Source organism: Cannabis sativa, chromosome 4, assembly GCF_029168945.1.
Source record: "Cannabis sativa cultivar Pink pepper isolate KNU-18-1 chromosome 4, ASM2916894v1, whole genome shotgun sequence".
NCBI lineage: Eukaryota > Viridiplantae > Streptophyta > Magnoliopsida > Rosales > Cannabaceae > Cannabis > Cannabis sativa.
The window spans coordinates 75,773,883-75,788,046 of NC_083604.1; the positions used below are offsets into that span (position 1 = coordinate 75,773,883).

The 14,164-nt window shown below is 30.6% G+C and overlaps 1 protein-coding gene across 1 annotated transcript; it reads left to right on the forward strand.

The window, feature by feature from the left end:
- Window positions 1–7,043: 7,043 nt before the first annotated feature.
- On the forward strand, window positions 7,044–10,480 carry LOC115713781 (uncharacterized). The gene is made up of 2 exons (XM_030642264.2): window positions 7,044–7,492; window positions 10,423–10,480. Exons 1-2 carry the CDS (start codon window positions 7,044–7,046, stop codon window positions 10,478–10,480), a joined length of 507 nt encoding a protein of 168 aa, XP_030498124.2.
- The last annotated feature ends 3,684 nt before the right edge of the window (window positions 10,481–14,164 follow it).

Sequence of the window (14,164 nt, forward strand, 5' to 3'; positions counted from 1 at the left end):
ACTCAAATTGAAATGTTAACTTGAATATCAACATATTTTTAAGTACTTAGATAAATGACAAAATTTCAAGGCTTTTAGTTTTAGAAGTTATTATTTTTTTAATGGGCCAATGAAGTAATAAATTTTAGCCCAATACGATAAATAATGTTTTCTTTCTCAATTTTATTTAAATTCTTTTATTGTATTTATATTTATATGTTTATATATATACTAGCAAAAACTACGTGCGAGGCACGTATACTAAATTTTATGCTAGTTTTTTTCTATGTTATTTGAAAGTGATACAATAAAAAATTAAAGAAAAAACATTATTAGTTATGTGAGATTATTTGAATAAAGAACAATAAATAATCACGTAAAAATCAAAAATAATTATTTGAATAAATAATTATTTAAATAAAGAATTCAATATACACATTTATATATATGAATCTCATTAATCAAAAAGAATTATTAAATATATGAACAATAATTTGTCACGCTATATGTTTCCCAATAAAGAAATCTACCTCCTCATAGTCAAAAATAAACAATACATGTAATACAGATCTTTGTAATGAAGTACATAAAAGAAACAAAACTTCAGTTAGCATAATCGAAAAAGGTTTAAGTGAACTAAATAATGACTAAGATCAAGATCTAAATTACAAAATGAAAATAACATGTCTATATGAGTATGATTCTATTGCTATATGAGCATAATTGATCTAAGAGAAAATAGATAAACTTATAAACATATAAATATACTTAATATTAATTTTGACAAAGAAACAATTCAATTATAAACAATTCTAAATATCAGCTTGACAATTTCAACACACTAATTACTCATTAAATAACCATAATGTATACATCATGATAATTTTATTTTATTTGATATCAAATGATAGAGATTATTGAGGTTTTCAGCCATGGAAAACACACTATGATCAAAAAGTAATGCTCATTAATTGTATATTTCAAAGAAACCCTAATTTCCATGAATGTCCCTAATAATATATAAACAATAAAGTTATAAATTAAAAAAAAAAGTAGCAAAATTTCATTTAATATAAGAAATAGAACAAATTGAAGATTTATACAATACTGGAATTTGAACTCTTAGAAACCATTAGCGAAGGGGCGAAACTTGTTAAATCTCCTAGTTGAACACTACCTTAAAAAAAATTAAATGATGTGGAGGTTTTTTTATGTGTTTCTGTTTCGATATGTTCTTTTAAAACACCATAAATTGTAAAACAAGCCTAACAACAGTTGCTAATGTTTCTTAGCTTTAACGTGGCACCCACTTCTTAGCATTGACTTTTTTATCTTGTATATTTATGTATCTTTGAGATTTAACTAAAAGGCTCTATTGCCTTGAGATTTAAACCACGTTTGATTTTCTTATTATTTACAGGGTCGACATGCTTTGGTCTATGATATAAATACAACAAATGAGACTTGGGAGTGGGTTGACCTTAAGGAGGTAACAATTGTGTTTTAAAATCTTGGTTCCTAAAGAATGTTTCAAGATACAAGTATGATGAGTTTTTTATATTATAGACGATTTGTTCCAAAACATAATAGAACTAACCAATTTAGGTTAATGATCTGGCTTCTGATACGTCCATATTAAAGATGATTGGGGGTGTGCGGTTCTGTAAATGCCATGAAATAATTTTGTAGTTAGTCTGTGAATATTGCAATGAAAGTGTTGGTTTGACCTGGCAATTTTGTGGTTACAACTTACAAGAATTCTTGACAAGGTTGTTGAATAGTAAACCAATATAAAACTTGTTTTACTCTGTTGAATAATATGAAAGATAATTCATTTTTTCACCATGTTTAAAAATAAATACAAATTTGATGAGCATATTACTTTTTTTTTTTTAATTGAGAGTCTCAGAGTATCAAATCTCGGGTTTTTTTTTTTTTAAATGTGTTGTGATTCTCGAATATTTAGCATCAAATATCAGTTCAAATATTAATGGAATTTGTTTTATTATTATTTTATTATATATAAATAATATTTTATTATTTTATTAAATAAAAATTAAAAGTCACTCAAATATCAGTTCAAATATTAATGGGATTTGTTTTATTATTATTTTATTATATATAAATAATATTTTATTATTTTATTAAATAAAAATTAAAAGTCACCCATAAATTTCTCAAAAACCAAGAATTTTAGTTATATAGGCACACTTTATATAGAATAGATATATTTATATATACTAGGTTACTTAGTTATTTTTTTTAATTTTTATTTTTGTTAAAATTTTATAAATTAAAATAAATTAATTAATTTTTTAATTTTGTTTTTTTTTAAATATTTAAAATTTTAAAAATATTAGGAAAATAAATAAAAAGTTTAAAGAATATTAAAATTGAACATATTCATAATATTACAAATAATATATTAATATATATATATATTTAAATTAATTTAAAATTGGTATACGTACAATTAATTTGAAATAAATAATATTTATATTTATATATTTATTTAACTAATCCTACTAACACCATTAAATTTAACAGAATATATTTATATTCTTAAAATATTTCGTTAAACCAACAAAAATTGTTAGATAACCACATTTTATGTATAAAGATAAAGATATTTTACTTTTTTTTTCTTTGAAACTTTCTCCATTTTATTATTTTTTTGAAGGAGTTTCCATTTGTTTTAAAGGTGACTTTTTTTTTAAAAAAAAAAAAAAGGTTAAGGTGACTAGCAAAAATAAATAATAATAAATTTTCAACTACGCGTGACATTCTCCTAGAAAAAAAAACATGTGTGACATACATGACAAATATTGATATATTAATTAAGAGACAAATTGAGAACTACTATTTTTTATTATTTATTTATCAAATATAATTGTAAAATAATTTTAATTAATAAATATTTTTTTAAAAATCAAAATATTATATATAACCTCACAATCACATAAGAGAGATAATAGGAATGTGACCTATAAAACTCAATATACATTAAAGAGTAATAAAAGGTAAAAATTAAAATAAAAAATAAAAAATATATATAGTGTAATTTACTCATTTATTAATTAAAAACATATTCGTCCTTACAGTGGGATGGATGGGGCCAAGACTCAAGGTTTCAAGGCCTAAGACTCAAGGTCCTGTAATTTTATTTTTTTTATTATATAAACACTTAAATAGAAAAAAAATCTCATAATTTTTTAAATTTGTACATATAAAATAATAATTAAAAGGAGAATATTTATTTATATTTAATTAACATGTATGTAACTCTCACACAATTGGTGAAAGTTACTCATAAACCTTCTAGGGTTAAGAATTTGATTCACACTAAATTTAACTTTCACTTTTTTGTTTTTTTTAAGTAACCTAAATTTAATTATTTTGTTACAATTAGATGAATTAAGTATGGGATCTCAAGTTAGTCAATCGATAACAAGTGCAGCCATTTTTTTTTCTAAAAAATTCTTCAACTTATTTCACTTTTTACTTTTTAAATATTTAAATAAAAAATTAAATAATTAAGTGTAATAATTTAAAATTAAGATTACAAGTATAATAAAATTTAAATTATGAAATTATATGTGTATAATTTTAAATTATAAAAAGTTTTGCTATAAAATTTTAAATAATTTAAGTGCAAAAAAATAAATTGCTAAAAAGATCCTTATATAGTAATAAATTACAAAAAAATTAATTAATAATTATAATTAATTTAATTTTAAAATATAATTAATCTTAATTAAAGTTTTATAAGGAAAAAATTATTAGATTACGTTCAGGTTACAAGTTAATTTTTATTTATTTTTATTTAATTTTCAAATTAATCACAACCATTTAATAGTAATCTAATGGCTTAAAAAAATGTAATCATGATGGTTACAATAAAAATGTAACCATTGAAATCTCTTCCAATATTAGTATTATACAAAAAAAAAAAAAAAAAAAAAAAAAAAAAAAAAAAAAAACAAACTATGAGTAGAGCTTCACGAGTTGTATTCAGAATTTAAAAATGAAACAAGACTTTAGCAAGCTAGAGACCTTGGGATTATAATGTCAACTTTAATTTAACAATTACTTAATCAAATGAGTATATCCTTCTTCCTTTTTTTCTTTTCACAAATAAAAATAAGTGTTCATTCAGTATTATTATATATATAATAAATATAAAGGTCACTATTCAATGTTATATTAGGGTTACAATTGTAATTATTATAGTTACATTTTTATATGACTTACTATAAGAGAATCTCCAAAGAACATATTACATTTGGTGTCACACTATCACTAAATTTAGTGTCAAAAAATATTATCATTTTAACCATAACACAAAAAATTACACTAAAAAGTATTTCTTATAATTATATTATTTTTTAAATAAAATTAAAAAATAATATCATATTAATTAACTAAAATCACCACAATGCACCTCTTAAAATAAAAGAGTCATTCGTGCCACCGACAGTTTAAACTTTATTTTCAGCGTGTTAAATTTTTTTAATTTTTTAAAATTTAACAAGATGTCTTAAATAATTATAATGTAAACAACCATGAAAAACAGTAGACTAAAAAAGTCTCTTGAATGCTGAAATAAGTAGGTGTACATCAGTGCACCACTTTTAAAAAATCACATTACTTTCGGCGTGTATTAAATTTTTTTGAATTTTTAAAAATTTTACAGAATACCTTAAATAACTATAATATGCACGATTATGAAAAACTTTGGACTAAAAAAATTTGTTGAATGTCAAAACAGATAAGAGTACATCAGTACATTACTTTTAAAAAAGTGCATTGTAAAATTTCTCAAAATTAAATTCTTAATTTCATAAATAGATCTAATAATATAAATATATAAGGTAAATAGTGGCATAAGTACCCAAAGTGTTATGTTTGTAAGCGGCATAAACCCAATATTTATTTTTAGCTGCATAAGTACCCAATGTTTGCAAAACTGTAATTTTTCTCTAATTTTGTCAGTACAGACTCTGATATCATCTTAAACAGGGCACATATAAGGCCTAAATTTTTGATCATCGGGTCTAGATAAAAATATATAGTATCAGTTACTTTCAAATGTTCTTTTAATAAATTCAAAACAGAGTTGTACTGACAAAACTGGAAGAAAATTACAGTTTTACAAACATTGAGTACTTATACCGCTAAAAATAAACATTGGGTTTATGCCGCTTACAAACATAAAATAGTTAATTATAATTAATTAATTCTAAAAATGGAATTTTTACTTATTGATAACCTGCTATTATAGGTCAAAAAAAAATATAACTATATGGTTACAATAAAAATGTAACCATTGAATAATCACCCATGTATATAAATATTAATTAAATATATATAATTAAAAAAAATCATATGCAATGTCTACAGTGCACACTGTAGAATAAACTTCAAAATGTAATCTTTAATAGTGCCTCCTTGGATCAAAATGAAACGACATATATATAAAATATCGTTTCCTTGGCAAGCCCTAAGTATTTATTATTTGATAAAACACAAGGTACCAAATGTGTATTTATAATTAGTTAACAGTTCCCTATATTTTTTATTAAATTAGGATTTGATATCATGTCTTGTGGTGTTTGGCACTTTAATGTGTCACATGGCATTTTTAGAAAAGTATTGCTATAAGGTATCAGTGGTGTCCAACACCATTTAGAGATGGTGTCTTGCTATTGATTAGTGATATTTTATAAAATTTATTGTATTAAAGTATATGAGACATGATACTTAATTGTATCAATAGCGATATGACACTATGGAGGGTGTTAGACGCTACTGATGCTTTTTAGTATTTCTTGCTATTGGCACCTTAAGGTGTATATTTACTGAGATTTTCAAAAATCGATTAATAAATAGATTAAGCTTAAAGAGGAAAAAATTAAAAATAAAGAGACGATGATTTTTACGTGGTTGGACCATTAATAAATCTTAGTTCACGAGTCAATATTATTGAAGTAGAATAGTTTTAAAGCATTTTCACGCAAGAGTATTATTGTCGAAGTTCAAAAACCATAATCCTTAGCCCTTGACGTGAGAAATAATTTTTCAACCCTTTATGTATATGCTTGAGTCAGGTATAGGTGAACTCGGACCTTGTAGGGTTTAAATGTGTCAACTAGGCACAGTGATGGGATAAAATATACAGTATATATTGACTTTGTGCCAGTTAAGTAAGGCCTAATTTATGAGACAACATTCATCCGTATGTGTGGGGTGTTTGGTGATGATAGGTGTCGTGCACAATCATGTTGGTATAGAGAGGTTGGACCAAAATGTGTTTCTTTTTGGTGGTGTGCGCCTGACGTATGGGGCAAACCTCTCACTTTGTGGGACCTTGTGTCTGGAGGATGCCACGTAGAATGGTTTCCAGATACTTCTGAGTGTCTCTTCAGTTGTCTGTTTTGAATTACTCCTTGATGGTATCCTAATGGACTTTTCGTCTTCCAGGCAAGATAGCTTTTTCGAACTAAAGTAGTCTGGCCTTCTCCAGTCTTATCATGTTTGTAAGTTGGACTTACATCTAGACCCAGAGTTATTCCCTGACTCTGTTTCGGACTGATTTATTACTTTGGAAGTACACCTGTTATTAATCTAAAAACACGTAAATAATTAACAATGCCTAATATCACATTAGTGTGGCGTTCAGTGATTTTTTATATTATTTATTAAATGAAAATATATAAAAATAAATATTAAAGATACGCCTTATGGTTTAGCTTTAATTTTGTTTCTAAAATGATTAAATTGGAGGGCCAAATATATATACAACAATTTAATTAATCAAAGGTGAGCCGATAAATTTATATATAACAAATTGCAGCTACAATAATATTTAATAGAGAAAAAATATAGGGAGGCCATGTTTCTTTCATAAAATTCCAAAATCTTACTCTAACTTAGTTATTAGCTACGTCTTCTATAATCCTATCTATCCATCTATCTATTCACATTATCGATATATAGTATTTATATCAATACAGATTCAATTCAATTCAATCATCAAAATCAAAATCTCAAAAAAAAAAAATCAAATGGGGGTCTGTGCTTCCACTCAAATTCCAACCACCAGAAGGCTTATAACAGCCGGATCACAAAACCAAATGTCGGCGTCAGATCGAATCCGACGGCTGTCAACAACCGCCGCCACCGCCAAGGTGATCAACGCCGTAGATGGCCGCCTCCATGAGTTCCCGACTCCGATCCAAGCCAAACAGATCACATCCAAGAATCCCAACTTCTTCCTCTGCAGCGCGGAGACTATGTCAGTGGGAGCGTGCCTCACACGCGCCGCCGAAGAGGAGGAGCTTCAGTCGGGTCAAATCTACTTCTTGTTGCCGGAGTCGCGTGCCCAGAAACCTCTTTCGTTGCCGGACCTCTGTTCTTTGGCGATCACGGCTAGCTCTGCTCTATGTAAAAGTCAACCGGCCACCGTTGACCGGATATCTTCTCGTAAAAAGTCTAACAGCTCTCGGAAATTCCGGTGAGTTGAGCGGCTTTTCCGGCTGATTATCTTCTTTTCTTTTTATATATTTTTTTTATTATTTATTTATTTTGTTCCCCTGATTTCGATTAGGCCCATAATTGGTTATTTTTGTCTTATTAGATTGATTAAGTAGCAGTTTTTTACTTTTTTTTTTCTTTTTAATAAATAGTTAAATTTAGGGTCTAATTTTATTGAATGTGTCATAATTAGTACACGAAAAGAAGAAAGTCAACCTATATTGTGTGTGAAATGAATGTTTTGAATTTTTAGAGTATAATTTTGGTACGCAAATTATAATATTTTTATTGGTCGGTCATTTAATTTTGTTAGTGAAATTGTCAATGCCGGTTGATATCAATTTTGTAGTTTTGTACTTTAGTTTGATATATGTTGAGAGAATGTAAATAAATAAATAAAAGTTAAGGCTGTGATTGTGAACTTGTGAATGAAATTAATATGTGTGATATATATTGGATTTATAGAATTGTAGGCGAAAAAAGGGTATAATTAGAGAAAAAATTCAACTACTTTTATCTTGATGCAAGTGAAGTTATACCTACTAGGCACCAAATATATAATAGAATATATATTGGTGTGAGTGGAGTATAATGTTTGTTAAAATAATTAGATTTGTTGTATAACATGCAAAAATGGCTGACTCGATACTATTTCCACCTTATCCAAATCCATAAAAGGCCTACTTTGAAAAGTAGTTAATGGATCTTTTGTGAGGCCCAATTTGTATATATTATATGTTATTTGAAATTTGAGTAATTATATGTAGAATTAACTTAGAGTGGAATTGAGCTCAATGAGTACTAATAGTAATACTCCCAAAGCTAATATATATAGTCAACAACTCATTACGTAGGTGCATGGACAATGCATGTAATCACGTGAATTATAAGACGGTGGTTATATAATACTTTCCAACTCCTCTGATATAATTACTTTCCCATTGGTTGGTCAAAGATATTAGTACTATAAAAAATTATTTTGAATTTTGATTTTTGATTGAATTACTTCTTGTTCGTACACAAAGAAATTAATAAACATGTTTTTATAATTGGGCTGGGAGAGAAGTACCTCCCAAGAATGAAGTGTCATATGGAGATATGGTATTCTTGTTGGGTTGTGTATGTGTCATGTCCAACAATAAGTATTATAAGCAAATATCATATCTAAACATATTAACTGTGTCAAAAACTACCTAAATTTTTCTTTTTTTAAAAAAAAATAAATAAATAAATAATCCCCCAGTTCACGTCAAATTAATTCCAAACAAGAGTTGGATCACAATTGGGAAATCTCTCCCTTTTACAATTGATTAATTCGCTCTAAAAAGATTGAACATCTTTAGCAAGCTTATCAACAAAATAAATGAAATTAACATTACAATCCAAAAATAACTACGAGAGTTTCAACAAGGAGAAAAATAAAGTCGATAACGAAGGTTTTCTCTTGTGAATAGCATGGACCAATACCTTGGCATCAAATAGAATAATGAAATTATCCCAGTGATCATGATCGAATACCCATCTCAAGGCTAAGGAAATTGCCTCTATTTCTGTAGCAAGAGCACTCTCAGCAAAGTGATCACAAACCAGTCAAAGGAATCCTTGTCAATGGCAAGAACAACCCCACCAAAGATTCCATCCTTAAAAGATCCATGAACCATTTTTGGTTAGGTGTGTGATCCAAACTCGTTAATTTATTTCGTGTGAGTTTTAAGTCGTGTTATCGTGTTTGATCTATTTTACCGCTCCAACGTCATTTTAGTTAAAAAAAAGATATATATCATGTAATAATTGATATTCTCTCATTGTAAATATTAAATATTATGGTAATTTATTACTCATATAGCAAATAAATAAATAAATAAAATAGTACCCAAATGGTTTTGATTGGTATTATTTTTGGAAATCGAATTACTTGATAATAAATTAAGCTAAGAAAAAATGCTTTAAGAAATAAATAAGAGTGGTTGGGGTTAAATAGCCTTAGTCCACGAGTTAGTATTATTAAGCTTGAAAAATTATAAAGTATTTTTACAGAGTGTTCTTGCCAAAGTCTTACAACCCTAAACTTTAGCCAATTTCTGAAATGAGTTTCGAACCCTTAGCATGAAGGGATGGTGTTCTATATTTAGGCTAGAGTCGGGTTTATCACTACACAAAAAAAAAACTATCTTTAGTGACAACATAAATTTTTTGTGACTAAATATCTTTTAGTAGCAATAAAAAGTTAGGAATGACTAAAACATAGTATTATATAATTTCATGGCCGGTCCAAGCGGTTTGGGAACCTTGGACAAAATATTAAAATTGGGTCTTTTTAAAAAAAATAAAATTATCAATCAATACTTCACAAATTTAGTTTTTCAAAAAAAATACTTCATAAATTTTAAAAATAGGCAAGAATTTTAAAATGGTGTGTATTAAGACCACAAAGTTTTATCTTCTTTTTTTTTTTTTGTAAGTGCATATTTGCTCTTATAAACATTTATTATGTATACTATACGTTATAAAAAAAAATATTATACTATATATAAATTGATGATAAGAAAATAACTTTTTAATATAGGGGTCTTATGCAATGGCCAATAAGCTGCTCTATACTTAGGCTGACCGTGTACACGTTATCACTAATTTAGTTTTAGTCACAACAAGTATTATAACTAAAAACACATTTAATCACAACAAATTATAATTTTGAGACTAATACATTTATCCACGGAATTTTTAGTCACAATATAAGAATGATAATTTATAATTAGTCACAACTTTTTCACTTTTAATCACAAATTTCGTTGTGACTAAAAATAAGATTTTTTGTAGTCTATGGGTAAACTCAGACCTGCTAGGGTTTGCATGTGTCAACTAAGCCCACTGATGGGTAAGATACAATATTATATTGACTTTGTGCAGGTTAGATGAGGCCCAATTTGTGAGACAACGGTTATCCGTACGAAAGGGGACCACTTGACAGTGACAGGGGTGTTGCGTGTCGCTGATAGCGCACAATAGATGTTAGAGAAGAAGATGTTGGACAAAAGGCATGTTCATTTCGGTGGTGTCCGCACTCCCCATGTCTAACATATGGGATAAACCTCTGATTTGGTGGGATTCAATATCAAAAAGGTACCACGTAGGATTACTCCCAGATGTCTCTTTAGATTCCCCTCCTGGATTATCCCATGAGGGCATTCGGATACGCTTTGCTTGGTCTTTCATCTTCTAGGCAAGTCGACCTTTTGGGATCGATAAGTTTCGGCTTTATTATATCTATACATGGAATTTGTAGCTGAATCTGGAGGCATGGCGCCATGATAGGCTAACTCACGAGTTTGATTGGGCTTGTAAATGAACGTCTTAATTAATTTTAATCTTTAATTAATTTGAAAGTACATGTGTTATCCATCCAAAAATGTGAATAACAAATATATTTGGTAGTATAAGTTGTATTGAATTTTCTTTATTTTTATTTGAAACGAATATGAATTATTATTTTTTATATAAATATATTTATTTAAAATGAAAAAAAAAAAGTGTTTTAATCATGAGTACGTAATTATAATTTAATATCAAACAATACTATATATATTCATAAATAAATTTCAACAAAATTTGCTTTAAAAAAAACAACAACATCAAATCAACAAACTTTTTTAATTTAATGTTTAAAAATATGATAAGTGTTATAAATATTAATAATTATGTGGATGTCCAAATCTTTTATTTATTACCATGAATTGTAATCAACATTCCTCTTTTCCTTAGTTTCCCTTTTTCTTTTTTTTTGAAAAAGAACCTCAGTTCAAGACTTAAAACCAAAAAAGAGTGGGATTCACAGGGGGAAATCCCTCCCCTTTACAGAGCAAAGAACCGCTTTGTGAATGTCTAGCATTCTTAGCAAGTTCGTCCACAAAAGTAATATTGTTCCTTTTAACAAACACAATAGAACAAGAAGTAAAGGAATTCAGCAAATTTAAAACAGAAAAAAACTGGGCAGAGAGCTGCCAATCCGGAGGCTTCAAGTCATTGAAAGCCTTGACCAACACCAAGGAATCGGAGGCGATGGTAACTCTGTCCCAGCCTGTGTCCTTTGCCCAGCAGAAGCCGAGCCGAATAGCCTCCAATTCAGCAGCCAGAGCATTGACGCACACACCGAAAGAAGAACGAAAATACCAGTCGACAGAGTCGTTGCAAAGGGCAAGAGCTGCACATCCGTAACTACCATTGGAGAAGGATCCATCCACGACAATCACCATGTTGGTTCTGATGGGAATACACACAGCAGGGGTAGAAACTTCACCAGGATCCGGAGAGGAAGACACTACAGCAGTAGAGAATTCAGAGAAGCGCTTATGAATATCTCTTCGGGCTTGATCGACACTCCAGGTGAAGTTTCTCTCGTGAGCAATTCTGTTCCTCGTGTTCCATATTGTATCAAACAAGATTGCGAAACAACTGAGCATTTTGCACCTTAACTCCTCTTCAACTCCATTACACAAATTAACCAGCAAACCAGCAATACTGTTATCTTGAATGCTATCTATTCGAACAGGGAAAGGGCACCCGAACCACAGGGCTGAGGCGAAGGAACATCTAGCAAAAAGATGGATAGGATTCTCACGAGTAAGCCCACAAAAGCAGCAATCGTTGCTGACAGTCGGGCTGAAGATGTCCCCAGTAGGCAACACATTGGCACAGACACGCCAGAGCATCATGCTAAGACGGGGATGGACATTACCATTCCAAATCCAACTCCACAAGTTATTACCTTCTCCGAATCTATGCAATTGTGCATCCCAATAGGCACCTTTAACAGAGAAAGTACCTGCTCTAGAATTTTTCCAGATCAAGAAGTCCTCATCTCCATGCTTGACAATCTGAATTTTCCCTATCTGGTCACCCAACTCATTCCCAAAAAGAAACTGGAGATAACCACAATTCCAATTTCTCGTTCTGCGATACATAAGGTCTGCCACACAAGTTAGACCAGGTGCGATGTTTCTAACAGCCTCCATGACAGCCCTGAATTCTTGGTAATTCATCCAAGGGATCCACGGTTGCCACCAAATATCTATACTTTCACCATTCACAATGATTGAGCAAGAACCATGGGCCACGCATTCTCTAGCATTTAAAATCCCTTTCCAAACGAAACTATCTGAGTTTTTTCCCTCCACACTCCAAAAAGACTCCCTCGGGAAATATTTGGCTTTTAAAGCAAGACACCAGGGACGATTATCTCTAGAGGCCAGCTGCCATGCAAGTTTAGCAAGTAAAGAGTTATTTATATCCTCAAAGCGTCGAAATCCGAGACCTCCTCTTTGTTTGGGTTGACACAAAGTATTCCAAGATTTAACAGCAAGGAAGCGATTGGTGTCAACCGAACCAGTCCACCAAAATCTTCTAACTAGGGAATCAAGTTCCTTGCAGGAAAGCCTTGGGAGTTTGAAAGTGGACATAGAGTAAGATGGCATGGATAAGGCTACAGAGTTAATGAAAGTCATCCTACCAATCTTTGATAAGTGTTTAAGCCTCCACCCTTCCATTCTTTCACACATCCTTGTTTTGATAAAACTGAAGTCCCTTCTCTTGCTTCGGCCAAATAAGAAAGGATTGCCCAAGTGACGATCATTAGATTGGATGTTCCCAACTCCCAAAATCCTTTGAATGGCCGCTTTCACATTCGGATTGCAGTTTTTTGAGACAAGAAGGCTCGATTTCTGCTTACTCCACACTTGGCCAGACCATACTTCATATTTTTTAATGCACCGCACAAGTGTTTCTACTTCAGAGGTGTTTGCCCTACAGAATAGTATAGTATCGTCGGCAAACATAAGGTGGGACACCTCAGGCGCGTTGCGGGCAACCCGAATACCATGTATAGAACTCTTATATTGCTCATGATAGATTAAACGAGAGAGGGCTTCATTGCACAGCAAAAATAAGTAAGGCGAAAGCGGATCCCCCTGACGAAGTCCTCTTGCCGGTGCAAATTTACGTAAAGGCTTGCCATTAAGGAGGATGGAATAGGTCACAGAAGTGACACAGCTCATAAGTAACTTTGTAATTATGGGGCTGAAACCGAATAGATGAAGGACTTTCTCAAGGAAAAACCATTCCATGCGATCGTAGGCCTTGTTCATGTCCATCTTTAGCGCCAAGAGCCCACCTTTCCCTTTTTTCTTTTTAATGACCTCCACAATCTCCTGGGTTAGGATCGATGATTCCGCTATCCACCTTCCTGGGAGGAAAGCCGATTGGGTAGGAGCTATCAAGGAGTCCATGACCTCTCTGAGTCTTTGCGCCAAGATACGAGCAATGATCTTGTAAACAAAATTGCACAGGGCTATGGGCCGGAACCGATCCACACTGTCAGGGTTGAAACACTTAGGAATGAGACAAATGAAAGTGTGGTTCAAACCCGAACTCATGATCCCCGTGCGAAAGAAACTTTGGACGCTGCTTACCACATCGTTGCCCACTAGATCCCAACACTTACGGAAAAAACACCCAGAGAACCCATCGGGTCCTGGAGCTTTGAGGGGATGCATAAGAAAGACATGGGACTTAATCTCCTCAAAGTCCGGGATGGCCGAAAGCCTGGTATTATCCTCCATAGAAACCGATGGAGAAATTAACTCATCCAAACCGATGC

What these genes read in the sequence shown, in the direction of transcription:
- LOC115713781 (XM_030642264.2), top strand. Translation starts at nt 7,044, where the DNA reads ATGGGGGTCTGTGCTTCCACTCAAATTCCAACCACCAGAAGGCTTATA. An exon ending in AACAGCTCTCGGAAATTCCG is followed by an intron (nt 7,493 to 10,422) that starts GTGAGTTGAGCG and finishes GACTTTGTGCAG; the next exon opens with GTTAGATGAGGCCCAATTTG.